This window comes from Solanum stenotomum, chromosome 6 (assembly GCF_019186545.1).
Source record: "Solanum stenotomum isolate F172 chromosome 6, ASM1918654v1, whole genome shotgun sequence".
Taxonomy (NCBI): Eukaryota; Viridiplantae; Streptophyta; class Magnoliopsida; order Solanales; family Solanaceae; genus Solanum; species Solanum stenotomum.
This window is the reverse complement of record NC_064287.1, coordinates 50,853,190-50,871,598: the sequence shown is the minus strand read 5'-3', so window position 1 is coordinate 50,871,598 and position 18,409 is coordinate 50,853,190. Positions and strand designations below refer to the sequence as shown.

General features: G+C 30.6%; 1 protein-coding gene across 1 annotated transcript; it reads right to left on the bottom strand.

The window, feature by feature from the left end:
- Window positions 1–92: 92 nt before the first annotated feature.
- Window positions 93–4,998, bottom strand: LOC125869417 (nicotinate-nucleotide pyrophosphorylase [carboxylating], chloroplastic). The gene is made up of 10 exons (XM_049550004.1): window positions 4,843–4,998; window positions 4,183–4,325; window positions 3,685–3,818; window positions 3,526–3,589; window positions 3,368–3,450; window positions 2,633–2,716; window positions 2,389–2,541; window positions 1,731–1,907; window positions 926–993; window positions 93–506 (listed from the first exon to the last, which is right to left on the bottom strand). Exons 1-10 carry the CDS (start codon window positions 4,899–4,901, stop codon window positions 410–412), a joined length of 1,062 nt encoding a protein of 353 aa, XP_049405961.1. The 5' UTR covers window positions 4,902–4,998; the 3' UTR covers window positions 93–409.
- Window positions 4,999–18,409: the final 13,411 nt, after the last annotated feature.

Here is an 18,409-nt window from a genome sequence, read left to right as displayed (position 1 = left end):
TGGTTTTTGTGCCATCTGTTTCTCCTTCATCTTGATTCTAAACATATAGTGCATTGAATATTTCAGAGGATGGAAAAGAGTTATAAAAGAACAACACAACTTTACATATCCCTACCTTAAAAGAGGTAGAGAGTCTGTTTCTGATAGAAGCACAACCTTACACACACCAAGCTTATAAATCAAGTTTCTTCATTGTATCAAGTTTATGAAATATGACAGCTAGCTATAGGTAAGATACCAACTCAAAAACAGTAACATTGGAAGAAAGCCATCATGATATTGCAGAAACTTTTATCTTTTTGTTTGATTGAACAGTGGTACTTTGAATTAGTATAATGAATCTTATTTGCATTTTGTGCTATACTGCTGCTTCTACTCTTTTGAGTCTACAACAAACTGTAAATGTTGGTCATGCTCGTTTTGTACGTCGTCCAACTTCAAGGGCGAGCTCTGTGTCGATTTTCAGAGAAATGTCAAGTGCTTTCACAGAATGCGTTAAGGCACCGCTGCAAACATTCAAAAATGTAAGATATAAGTATCATAACAAACCTTCGTGTGCCTACTACAAATGCGACTAAAAAGAAAAGACAGATACTTTAATCAAAATATTACGACTGGATTGAACAAAAATTAAGACTTTCTCCAGTATGGTATCCAAACAACAAACTATGTCTCGAGTTGAGGTCGGCTCTATGAATCCTCACTTATCATGTTTCCATTTGAATACTAATATGAAAAACACTCCTTAAAAGAGAGATACAGCAGCCTAATATTCCAATAAATTTTAGAATTCAATCCAAGGAAATTATGCCTTATAAGTGAAGATTTTGTTAATCATATAAATAATCGAGAGGTCCACAACTTAATCCCTCAAGTATTCTAGTGATCCATGTATCTTCTGAAACAGAAAGAGTGAAATGCATACCTCGAAATGTAGGTAACACCAGTTTGTCCAATTGCATGCACTGTTTCAAGGGTAACATTTCCTGAAGCCTGCCACAATTATAGCCAAAACATCATGCCATCACAAGATATACTTCACAAAAATGATAAACAGGAAAGCCAAACAGTGCTATACTGTGAGTTGTGAGTGGAGGTTTTATCATAAGATCAAGCTTCCATGCGACTGCTATGCTCTTTACATGTTTAAATTGATAAAAAGGATCTAACAAAATGACATGAAGACTTGGACCTCTTTGGTGCATGAAGGAACAATAGGGGCAACTAACAATCTATACTCGTCTTTTTGCCAGTATCAGAACCAGGCTATATATCGGGCTTAAATGTCTTCATTTAAAGCAGATAAAAGTGACATGATATGTTCTTGCTTCCATCAACTCTCCATTAGGTAAAAAAGTCCCCGCCTTTTAGTCTGAAGGTTTCTTTTTCCTTCCTTTTGACTTAACGAATTCAGTCAGAATGAGTGCACTCGTTAGATCGCACTGCTGAGGCGAAGTGTTGATCTAGATAAACCAGATGATACTTAAACTATTTGGAGGAATATACCAGGTGTCCAATTGCTTCATTTCTTGCATTGTGTCTACGACAATACAATATGGCTAAGAGAAAGTAAGAAAACAATACTTTGTATCTTGCCTTTAGAAAATTCACATGTGACCAATAATGAATATCTTACAACTGAGAAAAGTCAAGGCAATGCATCACATTAATCTTCTATATGCTGACATTTGTGCGAAGCAGTCAAAAATGAAAATGAAATCAAGTGTTACCTCGGTCTCAAACTTCCCCTTGATCAAATCTACAGCCTCCTTAAGCATGGATACCTCAACATCCCCGTTAGATAATGGAATAACCATATTGTCCAGCATTATCCTAGTCAATGAAGTTTTCGTTTGAGATGCATATTCTAGAACCTCATGTACTTCTGCAAGCGTCCTGGTTTCAACCTGTTGGATAGGAAAAAAGGTTTAGAGCTCTGCCAAGAATTACCACAAATTGAACATATTTTAAAGGCTCGTGACTCTATCTCCAACTACCATAACGTGAATTTGAGTGTCATAAATCAGACAATTTGCACGATGCAACCTACTTGCTAATTTGGTCTTTGGGGGAGCGGAAAAGAGGGAGGGGGAGGGGGATCAGTGGCCTATTAGATAACTTAGTTTTGTTTAAGACTGCACAATATCAATCAATCAATCACGCTTCAATCCCAAACTAGTTGCCGGGTGTATGTTTCCTCAAAAAGTAGTGTAGTTTTTAAGGATCTAACACAGGTGTGTTGGCAATTTGTGGGGAGTCCAAACAAAATAGAATTGAACTGTCAGGTCAAAATAAACATATCAAATGTTCAAACCATAAATTTACAAGGTAACGACTTAGATCAAAAAACATATAGAAGAATTTAATCCAAAGGTATATGGGATCAACCTCAACCCCCATTTGCAGTTTATTTTGCTCCAAATACTGATCCACAGATTCTAGAGCTTTGCTGACACCTCCAGCAGCAGATATGTGATTGTCTTTTATCATTACCATATCAAATAAGCCCATTCTGTGGTTCTTACCCCCACCGATCAATACCTTTAGTTAAAGCCAGGTAAAAAATTAGCCAAGATAAAGCATACATGTTAGCCTCTACCAAAGTAAATGACATTGGTGAGTAGATCTTTACCGCCCATTTATCCACCAAACGTAATCCTGGTGCTGTCTTCCTAGTCTCCAAGATGTAAGCGGGGTTTGCAGCATCTGCCATTGCCTGCAAATATAAAAAAAGTTAAGTCTCTTCTAATCACTTCTACAGAGGAAAGAAATTTAACCCCATGACATCTTTGGCTAACATGCTTTAGTTGAACCTCACATTAGTTAGTTTATTTTCATCTACGGAAGTTTAGAAAATGGCATGTGTATAGTTTTGTGTTTGCGTGTGTATTTGCAACTATTGTTTGTTACGTATTAATCAGAGGACTCTTTCTCATAGACTGATTGTAAAATCATTTCCATTATGTAGCTCAGGCACACCATCTAAGGTCATAGAAGAGTGAATTCTCACAACTCTTATAACAAACACATGGAATCTGTTTGCAACACTTGAAATCTTGACTTTCTGGTAGATGGAGAAAAATTACCACAGGCCAAGACTAATTCTCATAGAAAAACGAAAACAATGAATTTAGCAAGTTGCTTCGCTACGATGGTAGCTTATATATCACAGAGGAATGTATAGATATGGATCAACACATGTTCTACACCGAAACTCAGTAATTTCAGACATAGAACAATTGATCAGTCTCAGACTTACACTTGGAATACTGATACCAACTCATCAATGACAATAACCATTTCATTCATGACAATATATTTCCAGATCTTTATTAATGATGAGCTACTTACACGAGGACAAACACACCTTAGTTAGCGTAGCTATTCCACTCATTCTTTGCATAAAATTGAGAACCACCCTCTCAGCTATAACAATGTTGTGAGCCTTTCCTACAGAAGTCGGGCAAAGTATATTAACATGTCAAAAACTCATTAGTAATTAAGCATTCCTCACATTTAGTTTACCTTGTACTTTGCCAAATTTCAAGCCTTTATGAACTTTATCACCATCCTTTATAAACCACTCCACCTGATAATGAGTACATGAAAAAATTAAACATTAGCCTTTATAAATTTAGGTAGAAATACCAGTTACCACAACAACCGAATTGAAAAAATCAATACCTTTAGTGAAGAATCAACTTCCGCGAATATCATCTCGGCAAGTGCAATCCCTGCTACAATCCCATCTTCCTTTGCTATAAAGTAAGCTTCGGATTCCAAGTCAACAGGAATTGTCGCCTTACAAGACACATCTCCTGCATTTCGCACAAGAATAGATTTAATAAATAGAATTTTAAAATTCAGTACTCAAATTACACTGATGATAGTGCCTGTGATTACATATTATTTAGAAATGTGGATCTTCATGTTGTATTCTTACTAAGAACACAAAGAATCCGAATTAGTTCCCCACCCCCACCCCTACCCTAATGCTTTCTAAGAACACAAACTTGAACTACACAAAAAAAAAAAAAACTATAATCAAACTTCATAAGCAACTCTCAATTATACAAAAAGTTCACAATTAGCTTATTATTTCCACAAACATAAAAACCAAGCACAACCCATTTGACAACATAACACCAAAAAAAAGAAGAAGAAATGAGGTTGAAACCAAACCTAAATCCCCAGCATCTTCAGAGAGGGCAAGTTGAATAACACCCTTTAAATCATACGTGGGGTGTGCTGGAGGCTTCACTACTAATGAATCCATTGCTCTCCCTGCATTCTTGGTGGCCATTGCAGACATTTTCACAACCAACCTACAATTTTCCAACAAAAATTTCAATCTAAACTCATAAAAGAACAATCTTTATCAGTATTTAACAAAAAAAAACACAATTTTCAAGAATCTTTTTTCTCATCCTTCTTCTGGGTGGAATTGAGTGGTTTTTCCACACACAATTTGATCAAAACTCATAAAAAATCAATCTTTATCAATAAACAAAAATCAAAATAACACAGTTTTCAAGAATCTTTTTCTCATCCTTCTTCTGGGTGCAATTGAGTGTTATTTTCCACACAAAATTTGATCAAAACTCATAAAAAAGCAATCTTTATCAATATTTCACAAAAACAAAAAAAAAACACAATTTTCAAGAATCTTTTTTCTCATCCTTCTTCTGGGTGGAATTGAGTGTTTTTTCCACACTGAATCTGATCAAAACTCATAAAAAAACCAATCTTTATCAGTATTTAACAAAAAAAAACATGATTTTTTTCAAGAATCTTTTTTTTTTTTTTCATCTTTTAGGTAAAATTGAGTGGATTTAAAGAAACCTTGGAGCTGTAATTGCACAAGGGTGCACAGTGGTAGTGAAGGGAAGAACCCTGAACATTGGAGTTTTGGGGTTTTGAAGGGATTTTTTTTTGTTTGTTTTGGCAAATAGGTATTTGCCTAAACAATTTTGTGTTGTGTTTTTCCAACAATTTTTTTTGAGCAAAATGGTTCTACAACTATAGAAATTTGTTTTTTTTTTAAATTTATTTATTTGGTAACCACAAAAGATCACGTTTTTTTTCATTTCTCTTTTCTTGATTTGATGAATATTAGCAATTTGTTAAATAAATAACCTTAGGATTTCCTATTTTAAATCCTTGATCTCTTATAGTGGAGTAGTATATATACGAGTGAGAGTTTGCGCTAGTAATATTGCCAGTTTGTAAAAATAAAAATGAAAAATTTAAAATTATTATAAGTGAAATGATCGAAACTAATCCTCATTGGATGGAAGCAGTAGCGGAGTTGGGATTCGAAGTATAAAGAAGTAAGCATGAAAGAATTACAAGATGAAAAATCGAGTGAATTGGGAGGAAGATATTAATTTTAATCATTAAATTTAACTTATATTATCATATGGTGTTTAGTTTCTTTCTACTTTTACCCTGCTCCATTGAGTTTTTAAAATTTTTAGTGTTATTTTCTCTTTTATTTTGCATATTCTACCTTTTTTGAACTTTTTCTGAATTTTGAATTAGTGCCCATGAGAACATAGATCTGTAGAAATAAAATGTGCAATATAAATAAGAAGAATAAAAGACAAAAATATAGAAAATGTGGTTAGTAAATTTAAATCAAGACAAATTGAGAAAAAATAACATAAAAACAAAAATAATTAAAAAATAAAATAAAATAATACAGTTTTAGATTCAATCCAAAAAGAATGAGGCCTTTTATTGGGCATTCTAAACCTAAGACCTGAGCCCATTCAGCCTTTTCAAACCAAAAAAAGGTTGAAAAAAGTTGCAATTAGCAAAAATAAAACTTGGAACCTTTAGGTTAACAATGAACCCCTAACCAGTGAGCTACGCTCCCCTTCGATCGTTGAGGGGGTTCATCATTTTTATAAATATACGCTTAAAACCAGAAGTTTACCTTATATATATAGTGTAATTTTTTGATGAAGGAGGTTCGGGTGAGCCCCTAAGCTCCACGTAGATCCGCCATGGATGGAAGTATGTGTGTGGGGTGGGAATTGAACCAATTGCATACTACATAAGTACTAGTTAAATACAATCAAATGATAGTAAACTATAGACCAATTAGTCTAAGAATTATAAATTGAGGAAGTATAAATTCTTCCCTCAAGTTTCATATCTTGTTACTTTAAGCCCTTAAGTTCTTGACTCATGAGCTTACAACATTAGTTGGTACCCAAGCTACAAGGACCCAACTAAGTTAGGGATTCAATTGAATCTCCTTCTTATACAAATTACTAGAAAAACATGGTCCCTGTCAGTACAGACCCAACATATGTTTAGAGTATTCTGAAACTGAGTAAATTGTATAACTTGATGTCAATAAGAAGTTGGATTACAAGTATATATCAAAAGATGACATTGAACCGAGTTTTACATAGTTATGTAAACTTATTTTACATAATAACAAAATGCGATGCTCGTACAAAAGGTTAGTTGAGATGTAGCTTCAGTTGTTCTGATCTTTAATCATAGAATTGAGACATGTTACACAAGCAGAGAAGGTGAAGAATTAATACTCATAAAAAGTAGAAAAGGTGAGAAAAACAATCAAATCACAGTTACACATACATGGAAGGAAGTATACAATTACTTCAATAATAATATGACTTAAAAGTACTAAACAAAAGGCTGATGAGGCTAGCTATAGTACTTGCTATAACAATATCTCTTCTTGTATTTATCCCATTCTGCTATGTCTTTTTCCATCATCTTTATTCTAGGCAGCCTGCCTGAATTTAAATTACTTTTAAATTTCATACACATTTTATTAGGAACAAGTCGATGAGCACAAAATGAGAATGCCTCATAAAGGTAAATGATTTTGATTGCTACATCATATTAGTTGGAGGCAGAGTTAAAAATTTTAATTTATTAATATTTTAAATTCTGTCAAATTTGTAATTATCGTTATAGCTTCACTCGTTAAAAGTGGATTTTGCCAGCTAACAAATTCCACTTAATTTATAATCATATCAACAAATAAACATTTTCTCATTTTAGGACCGACATGGTTGACACAAATCAAGTAATAATCATATCAAAAGTAAGAATTTGTACTTGTTTGTCAAATCTAGTGTTGAATATGTTAGATAGATACTTTTTAAACTTGGAATGTTCACATTTTATGTCAATTATTAGACACAATATCAATTATATAACTATTGACTCTAAACATAAATAGTTGTTTTTAGTCAATTATCTAAATTTTTTTTTTTGCCTTTTGATTAATTGGTTTACTTCCAGAGAAAGGGATTAATTAGTGGTGGTCAGGTGGATGAGGAAGTGTACTGGTAAAAGTATTTCTTTTATTTTGTAATCGGGATATATCTATTTTAGAATTTGATTAATTTGAATTTGTGAAATCTCGCTGGGAGGTAAGCACATCGACTATAGAAGGAGACTTTATTCCAAAGTTTGATCATTTGCCGTGTTTGTAAAAAGGTGATGGCTTAAATTTTAATAAATTTTTGCATTATATAAAGTAGCATTTTTGGTAGTCCACATAAAAAACAATTGTCATGTCACAACTAATGTAGTGTTTGGTTGGTGATATTAAATAAAACCTGCATTATTATTATAATTTTGCAGGAATCTATGAATTATTTTAACGTGAAATAAAAATATTGTATATTACATAAATCCGATTGAGTCAATTTGAATGGTCCAGTCAACCATGGTATTCAAGATTATGAGGCTACAAATACCACATTTTATTTTATTTTATTTTTTAAACATTCAAACACTTTACACACATTTTCCTAAATAAAATTAATAAAAATGAGAAAAACATAACTATATCAAATACAAACATAATTTTTTGGTCTGTGTGAATACATTTTATACTATACATTATTATATCATACTTGAAAGAAAATGACATATCCATTTTCCTCCCCACTTCTAAATTGTCTGCTAACACTTTCATCATTCAACTTATGACTTCTAAAAACCAAATACAAAGTCTTCCAAATAATAATAATAAAAGTAGCCCCCTAATTTATTTTAATGTAATAATTATAATTTTTTAGTCTTACAAAAATTGTAAGTATATATTTGAATTCCCACATTTCCAACAACTCATTTGATCCATTCCATTCCCCTTTGTAAGCAACTTCTTTGTTCTTTTTCACTAGGTTTTTTTCAATCAAATTGTTCACGAACCTATCAAAAACAACCTCAACAGAAAGCCATTCTTTCAGAGTCTCGTCCATCGTCGATTTTTTTTGTATGATTGATATTATTCTTATGATGAGGGGTTTGGTAATTATTCTTCTACTTAGTACTATTACAACAATGGATCATCCAATTAGAGTTGTTGAAAGCATAAGAGTTATGAAGGAGAAATTAGATTATGAGAAATTGTTACTAAATCAACTTCCAAGAGGACCAGTGCCACCTTCTGGTCCATCTCTATGTCATAACAAGCTTGATCCTAATTTTAGAAAATTTAATTTTCCTCAAGATTATATATTATGTCCTTAATTAGTGAATATATTTATATAGTACATTTTTGTTTCTTTGTATTTTCAAGTTGAGTTGGCTATAGTAGAATTTAATAGAGAAGCACATCTTTTTTAATTGAATATGCTTTGTTTCTTCTATGAGCTTGTGTTTGGATACTGTAAGACATCAAAAGTTTATGGGCGTTTAATTTCAGTTGAGACTCTACAAGATGTGTTCAATGGTGTAGATATCGAAATTGTATGAGACTCTAAGAGACATGTTCAATTCTAGTTGGAACTCTACATGATGATTTCAATTTCAGTTAGAGTTTTTGGAGGCTACCCTACCCTAAACCCTAGCTTATGCTTATATAAAAGGTAATATATTTTTCTTTCTGAGGAGGAATCTCGAATATCTCATAAACTCTTGGGATATTCATAAAGAGATCGATCAAGATTTGTCGTATTCTTCTTGATAACCAAATATTTCAAGAATATCCATAAAATTCTTTTAAGGAGGTCAAATAAATCACAAGGAGGTCCACACTATCCTAGTTCAAGAAATATGTCATTAACGGCTCTCGAATTACCGCGAAATCTTAGGAGAGAAGAATCAACCGATAAACAAATTTGTACCCAAATAGTACCCACAATGTTTATCAATAAAATTTATGTTCTTTATATTTTATTTGTAATTATAATTTATTTTCTATTACTAAAAAATTGTTGCAAATAGTTACTTATAAACCAATAGCTGTTTAATTAGTTTCCTCTTGATATTAGGTTGATTTATGCAAATTTTTATATGCCAATGCTAATATTATGTTTTAAAAATAACATTATGATCAAACATCTTCAAATAACTTCAATGTTTAGAGTTCAAATAACTCCACTATGCAAGTCCTATTATATCATCTTTACCTTATCCAAACGAAAAAAGGGAGTCTGTAGCAAGCAAAATAATCAACAACTGAATTTCATGCGGGATATAACTTGAGAAATGTTATTATACGAAGATATATACTTATGACCCAAAGTTTTCTCGTTTGTTATGAGGGGCATAAGTTAAAGACCAACACAAAATAAGTGCATAAGCGCGAATATCGCTTTTGGGCCTAATAGATTTCTGACTACACCTCATCCCTATCATGTTGGGCCTTCTCTAAGAGATAACTAAATATGCCCATACTTTTTCTGAAATATAGTCTTTCTTTTCGGTATAAATATTTTTGAGCAACTTTCGCATATAGCAAACATAAAAATCATATTTGTATGTTATAACTATAGTTTGCATAATTGCGCTCCATTGCAAATTTTATGTTTGCTATGGAATTTTTGATTTGTATAATTCGCTAGATACGTCCAATTTTATACAAATTGTTTAGTTTTGTATAAATTCATTTATATATTGTAATTTACATAATAAGATCTGTTTTTGTATAATTATAAGTGTATAAGACGAAAATATATGTATTTGTATTTGTATATACACTTTTCTCTCGCTTTATACAAACACAAACACATTTTTATACATTTTATACATTTGTATACCGAATGGGTAATATATCAAAAATGGCTAATTGTATATCGAACCAAATGACAAAATAAATGGGATGGTTGCTGCGAATTACTAATAAAATAAACAATGACTATAATATTTAATTTGAATTAATAGTTTGCTATTTCATACAATTTTTCCAATGTTTTTACAGGAAACAAAATAAAATAAAAATTCAAAAATTAAAATAAAATAAAATAACATGATAAAGGTCCTTTTTGTATTAAATTTTTTGTAAGTGAACTTTTGGGATCTATTTTTAGCACATATGCATTAACACAAGGTCACAATCCTTGATAAATATAGTATAAGTTTCTCCACATTTAAGAGAGCTAAAAACTTCTTAGTAATTTAGGAAGTCTTTTATCTCTTTAAATGGTTTCCGTAAATTCAAATTAGTTGTGCTATTATTTTTCAGATGAAATTCACAATAATCATTTCCTTATAATTCAAAAAATAACCATTGTTAATTGTCATTAGACTCATGAAACTTCTAATTTCATATGTGAAACTTTAGAAATTGTCACGAATTTTCACTTGTAAAATTAATATGAAACTTTGCGATAATGATAACTTTTTAAAGACAAAGCCGAAACATGATCAATTCTTATGAAACTAATTAAGTGACACTTTCTAAACTCAAATGTCTAAATTAATATAAACATTAACATATTGGACAAAATTTATAAATATCAAATGAGGGATCTCATGTTCGAAAGCTCTTGCAAGTTTTCTTGGTCAAGATCGTCACATAAAAATTGTATAATGTAATTCATCTTTCTGATGTGATTTGTTAGATATTATATTAAAATGAGATTTATTTTGTGCGCATTCGAAAAATAGTAGGTGCAGGTTACTTGTCAACAAAAAACTCTGTGTAGCTCTAATTTTGTTACACGCACATTTACACTTGCATACAAATTCATGTTGGTAGGTGGTATATTTGGCTGTGAATTTTCCTTCAATCACTTTAAGAAAAAGAAAAGTTTTTTTTTTTAAAATTTAGAAGTGGACCATTAAAATAAAAGATTCTATAAATAGGATTAAGTAATTTTGTGTTTTTTTTTAAGAAAAAATTTATTAGGCGCTCAGTTGATTGTATATCTGATTTTTTTTCTTAATAGGATAACATTATTTCGGGATTGATCTTTAATTAGAATATCGTGTAGCATCATATTATGAGTTATAAAAGAGACATTAGTACATAATCAACTCCTTAAATTATGTTTTAGTTAAACCCCTTAACTACTAAAAAAGTGTTCTAGTTAGATACTTTTCGTTTAAATTTTGAATTTTTATGTGTGTTCTTATTCGTCTATTAGGTAGTTAACTTAACTATACAAAATATGTTATTTTTCTTTAATTATACATATTCACACCTCAATAAGCCGTAAACCCCCAAACATTTACTACTTGAGGTTGATGTGTATAATGAAAGGAGATGGGATATTTTGTATGGTTAACTTAACTATCTAATAGATGAATGAAGATATGTACACACAAACACTATAAAAATATTGAATTAAAATTGTCTAATTTAAATAGTTTATTAGGAATTGATGTGTTCAATTGGTACAAAATTTAGTTTCAATGTCAAAAATGAAATATTCTGATAAATTCAAGAAGTTCACTATGTAATATGTATTAAGCCAATTTTTTTTTTTTTAAAAAATGCATTATGTTAAGTACTATATAATATGTGGTAGTTCCCATTAGTGGCTCAAAGTTTCCCAACTTTCATGAGAGAGTCGCAAATAACCAACAAAACATTTTATAAAGCTTGTCTTTTTACGCTATCTTTCCCATGAAATATTTTTAGTATATCATCATATTTTGTCTTCTTGTAAAAGTAAATATAGTTTCAAGATGCTTTTTTTTAAAAAAAAATACTACTAGAGAATCTTTTTTTTTAATATATAAGATTTTATTTATTTATAAGAAAAGAATAAATAAGTGGACCACATGATCTCAACATATAGCCATGAAAAAAGAAAGGTTGGTGAGGTTTGTGTAGGAGGAAGATAAAGGAAATTGGTGGGGGAGAAAAGCTTATTCCACCAAGAATCTAGAAGTCATAGTACATAACTTGGGCTTGTTTATTAGGTGCATACTGAAATTATTTTTTGTCCTAATTACAACTTGAGATAGAGGTAATTAGAAAAAAAATATTCAAATGCGTATCGCATAAAGTATGTCAAGTTTAGATGTGTCACTCATTCGATATGGGGGCCAAATGAAGACAACCATAGAGAAAGACTAATATATTAGACGGATATGTCTTATATCGAAACATAAAATGAGAGTGAAGAGAGATTTATAATTGCATATCACAAATTCAAACAGAAGACATTTCTTAACTCAATGATAACGTAGTCCAAATAATAAATCCATGAAGCAATCTAGCTAAATACTCACTTATATATGATTAGGTAGTGACATTATGATAATTAAATGTTATGCCAAATATTGCCAATTAAAGAACATATTTTTATTTTTATTTTGTAAAATTTATTATTTTGACCAATATGTTTAAAAAGTTATAATATATTTACCCACTTATACTAGTTCTTAGCATCACGAGGGCCAGCCAACTATACTTGTCATCTCTCTCCTCTTGTTTAATTTATTGCTGTTCAAATAAAATTGCCATTTATTTTTATTTTTATTTTTATTTTTGTGATAATACAAAGTTTCCACTCACTACCTAAAAAGAGGTAGGTAGAGATTTTTCTCAAAGAAGTGAGAAAAATAGTTGGTTGGAATCTTCACCATATCTCAAGTACACCAAATCATGTGTAGGTGAAAAATTTGTCTCAAACTTGTATAATAGTAAATGTCTCCATCTCTGATATTTATACTGGTATACATTTAGATTCGCGTATTGTAAAACTCATTTTTTGATATTTTTTTTTATTTTTAAAAGACTAAAATTGAAACGTCTGATTAAAATAAGAGATCACAACTAGGTTGGTGACCAATATGCATTGGTGGTTCTTAGCATCGCGGGGGGCAGCTAACTCTACTTGTCAATTGTCATTTCTCTCCTCTTGTTTATTGCTATTCAATTCAAATAAAAGGACTACTAAATTATGTGGCGTAATTTAAATTTTTAAAATTTAACTGTGAATTCAAATATTAAATTTTTAAATTTTTTTAATATAAAAAATTAATATTTTAAAAATTACTATAAAATTAGCTATTTAAGAGGCATATTAAAATAATACTAACAAAATAAATTAATTAACTCAAAATTTCACTTGTGCCACGTAAATCAGACATTAGGGGATTTTAAAAATACTTTTAAAAAATCTTACATGACTTTCTACCTAAAAAGGGGGTAGGTAGGGATACTTTTCCAAATAATTCTTGACCATTCAAAGAAGTAAGAAAAATGGTTAGTTGGAATTTTTAACCATATCTCTAAGTACACTAATTTATGTGTAGGTGAAGAAGTTCCAATGTAAATGTTTGGTTTGAACTTCGAGAATGAAAAAAATCTTGAATGATCAAGTGTTTTAGTATAATTAAGTTACAAAATATAAAAAATAATGTAAGGTTTTTAAAAATATAAACGACGTTGTTATTAAAAGATTTGATCTATATAAATTATGATGAATTTACCCGTGAGTCAAAGTTATTGCATCGTTCCACGTGTTTAGATACAAACTATGATGGACCCTACGTTTAGTTTTTTCTATAAATAAAGCCCCTCAAGAAGAACTTAAAGAACAACAACTCCAATAAATACATAAATTGTTCTTCAATTTATCTTCAAAAAGTTCAAACAAGGTACTACTTCTTCCTCATTATATTTAATTGACTATCGTTTGATTATAGATTTTGGATTAATTTTTGAAAATTTATCATCTATTTAGCTATGAAATTTAAATTTTTAAATAATTTAATTTCAAATTCTCAAAAATTAGCTCCGATCAATTTTCGCGTTTTTGGAATTTTACTAACAAATTCTTCAAGAAAAATACATGTCTAAAAAAACTCTAAAAACTTAAATTTTCAAGTTTAAATTAAAGTTTCAAACTTTAAAATTTACGCGATTGAATTAGAGCTAAAGGAAAGAAAGAGATAGAGATTGGATTCTTAATTATTAATTAGTACTATAAATTGAGTTTCTTCTTTACTGATAAATTATCTTTGATTGTTTTTGTTTTGAAGATTTATTGAAGATGGAACTTATATGGTGAGTGATTTCCATGCCATGCTTGTCAAGTGAGCAGTCCTTTTTGCTGTTAACCTTTGTCTCATTGTCTGTTCGACCTTGAATAAAAAAATAAATATACGAAGAAATAATTATATTATATATATAATATAGTATAATTTTCTGGTGAAACGTTCATCGTAGCTTTACCTTGTACACAAATCCTAGCTACTAGATAATTAGTTATAAAAAAAAACCAACTTAACACGATTAGCTTTCTTGATTTTGGATTTAATAAAAATATAGTTGCAAAAATTCCTGTAAATATAGGTGTAAATAATAGTGTTAAACCTACTAATTATTTGCATCTATATTAAATGACCAAACATATAAAGAACTAATATGTTTACGCTAATTTACTATCATCAATATTTAGCTTAATTAATTAGTGAATAATATTTAGCTTAACTAATTAGCTTATTAATTAGTGAATAATTAAGAATTCAATTTAATTCGAGTTAATCGCATTAATTTTATTTATTCATCATTTATCTTTTTTTTTTTGTGTGTGTAAGTTTATGAGCTATTGTAGAAGAAAATATTGAAAAGATAATTATACGCTTTTATGTAAAATTACGAGCTATTATATCAGAACGTAATGAAGAGGTAATTGTGGTATAAGCTCTTAGAACTTAGAAGCCAGGCCTGATGATGACTCATGAGTTAGGTGTAAGGATTTTTTTTTTTAATCAGATTTCATGCAAGTGGTTCAAGTTTGTGAGTTTTGAATTATAATTTTAATTTTTTTCAAAATATATTAACTTAAAATTTTAATATAAATATGGGATTTAATTTGAGAAAAGTTATTGCGTTCGGTTGAATTCAGACTTTAACATTGGCTTCACACCTTATTCTTGCACGTGACCTGTCTTATTTTACAAGTTAATAATATTAAAACATTTTTTTTTCATGGTTATCTATATTTATCATTTACCTAAAATATCGTTCGCACCGTTAGTATATTAAAGTTAAAATTCATTTTTTATAATTAAAGAGAAAATACTGGTAGTGGATATTTTGTTTAATTAAGGTCGAACATACAATGAATCTAAGGTAAGAACAAAGCAAAGAGACTGCTAATTTGTCAAGGTTTTGCACTGAAATCAACACCAATGCTGAAGCTCACAATTACGAGAAATATATGGAAGTTAGAATTTTTACGGATTGTAGCAGGTAATAATTTTATTCTCGAGTCATTTTAAAAAAAATTATGAATGAGTACTTATATACATTAGTATCTTTTATGTAACAAGATAATGTAAAGATTCAGTCTACTGAAATTAAACTCGTATATATTCAATCTTCTTGGACAATTTTTATGTACGTGGAACATATAAATTTAAGTTATCAACACATTGAAATAAATTATCTGGCTGATAATCAACAACTCATGATTACGTACTTTTATCTGGTTAACAGTTAATGTTATCATAAAGATTATAAAATACATTAGTATAAGATTTAATTAGATCGGAGATCTCAAATATGATTTAATAATCTTATTTTAAAACTAACACCTCCAAATATAAATAATCATTTCATCGTCTTTCTTTTGTTGTAATTAGTTTCAAGACTAAAAAAGACATACAACTTGTATCAATCTAATCTAGTCGTTTAATTATAAACTATAAGTATTTCATAATTGAAACTTAATTATTGATGTGCTGCCATAACTTGCCAATTTGAACTTCCAGGCATGTCAACTGCGTATGCATATATTAATTACCGTCATATATTAAAAGTTACGTATTTTATCATCAACTAAGAGTTTTCGATCATATATTGAAAGAAAATACACTTAAACAAATGTAATTTTTTTATCAAATACACAAAAATAGGGAGAGAGAGGCGAGCGAGATTCATATGTATCCCATATACAAGCGAATCACACTAGGTACATGTATCTATATGTATCTGGAGTGATTCACGTACCAGATACATAGGAGAGAGGTGAGAGAGATTTTCTATGTATCCTAGATACATGCGGATCCACTTGGATTCAATGTATCTATAACAAATTACACTTAATTTTGACTTCATGTATTCGAGATACATGTATCTAGAGGCACCAAAATCTGGTAAGATACGTAATATTGCAGAATAGAGTGTATCTAATTAATAATTAGCTCCTAAACTAGTGGGATTTACGTAAGTTTCCCAAAAATTTATAGTATCGTCACCTCGACAATACTAGCCGACTTGTATCGTGTGATGATGCATATAATATTATTAATATTAGGGGTGTACATGACCGGGTTGGTTCGGAATTTTTAAATATCAAACCAAACCATTTGTGTAAAAAAAATTAATTTATAAACCAAACCAAACTAATAAAATTCAGATTTTTTCGGGTTTTTCAAATACCAAAATATCAGATATACAAAAATAGGGAGAGAGAGGCGAGCGAAATTGGAGAGCTAGGGAGACGAGCGAGATTCATATGTATCCCATATACAAGCGATTCACACTAGATACATGTATCTATATGTATCTGGAGTGATTCACATACCAGATACATGGGAGAGAGGCGAGACATATTTGCTATCTATCCTAGATACATGCGGATCCACTTACACTTAATTTTGACTCCATGTATCCGAGATACATGTATCTAGAGGCACCAAAATTTGTAAGATACATAATATTGCAGAATAGAGTGTATCTAATTAGTAATTAGCCCCAAAACTAATGAAATTTATGTAAGTGCCCAAAAATTGATAGTATCGTCCCCTCGAACAATACTAGCCGACTTGTTATCGTGTGATGATGCATATAGTATTATTAATATTATGTAACTACTCTTTTGTACCATAAAACAACATGGTTAATTAAGAAACCACAGATACTGAAACACGAAAAAGGGAAAGTTTAAAGTTACGAACCTATAGTCATGGTCAAGAGAACAAAGAAGAAAATAGCAAACTTGTTGCTTTGGGCCATATTTTGCAAAATTAAACCTAATTTGGATAATATTGCTGATAATAGTAGAGATGATTGTGTTCGTTTTGGTGATTTTTTTTGTAACATTCCAGAAAATTTTGAGCTAAGACTTGAACCATCCTTCATTGTGAGTAGGATTTTACCGAGGAATTAAAATTTCTTAAGTGTTAAGTTCACTAGATGTAGCACCTTCAGTTCGAAAAAGAATTAAATTGGAAATAGCAAAATCTGAAATTTTGCAAGTTATGCTTAAGTATAAGTTTTGAGTCAACTTCAAACGACCATAACTCCTAGCTCAGGATGAGTTAGGTGTGCTACTAGATACCGTAGGAAACAACTTTGAATTATATTTCCAACGCCGCCGAGTTTGCTAACTTTCGAGGTCGGATGAGTGAGATATGACCCTTTGAAGTTAGGCTGTCCAGTTAAGGAAAGTTAATCGGAAATAGTAAGGGGTATTTTGGTCTTTTCTTTACCCAAACAAATTTGATTCGTTTTTAGTAATATTTTAGGGGTCTAATCCTATTAGGTTCAGTTTTATAATCCTAAAATTAGCCTAGGGTTTTAGTTGAGAGTTCAAGAAAAGAAAAGAAGAGAAAAGAGGAGAAAAGAGGAGATGATCAAGCATTCGTCGAGATTCTTGCGTATTGTTGCGGATTTTCTCTACGGGTTTGATCCCTAAGAGGTATGTAAGCTTCCATAGTGTTGAGTTAGTTCACCCACACACCAATCATGTTATTTTCAGCGTAATTTCATTCTTGAAGTTGAAAGATTAGAGTTCTTGATAGGTGTTCTTGAAGTTCATTCTAAATCTTGTTGTGTTGGAGTTTTGATGATTTCTTGAGATGAAATTTAGTAATTTGAGTGTTGTTTTGAGTATATTAGAGTGTGCTTATGTTAAGTAATTGAATCCAAGTGATTGGGGAAGAAACCGTTCGATTATAGGCGAGTTAGGGTGAGAAAACGAGCAAAGAAGTTCGTCAGATTTTCTGGGTTGGGGCCTGGCGTGATGTGCCTGCCAGAGCTCCCCAAACCCTCTTCTGAATGTTAGGGGCTGGCGCTCCGCGCCACCCATAGCCCCAGGGTATCCTGCCCCATCCAATTTGTTGTCGGTTACCCCATTTGAGTTCGTTAAAGTGCACCTTCACTCCTTTTCGATTCTAACTACTCTAAGCTACTTCTAAACACCTAAAATCATTCTTAACATGA

Coding starts and splice junctions, on each gene's coding strand:
- LOC125869417 (XM_049550004.1), bottom strand. CDS start 4,901: ATGTTCAGGGTTCTTCCCTTCACTACCACTGTGCACCCTTGTGCAATT. Junction 3,590..3,684: donor AAGTTGATTCTTCACTAAAG/GTATTGATTTTT, acceptor ACTCATTATCAG/GTGGAGTGGTTTATAAAGGA. Junction 2,542..2,632: donor GTTTGGTGGATAAATGGGCG/GTAAAGATCTAC, acceptor CTTTAACTAAAG/GTATTGATCGGTGGGGGTAA.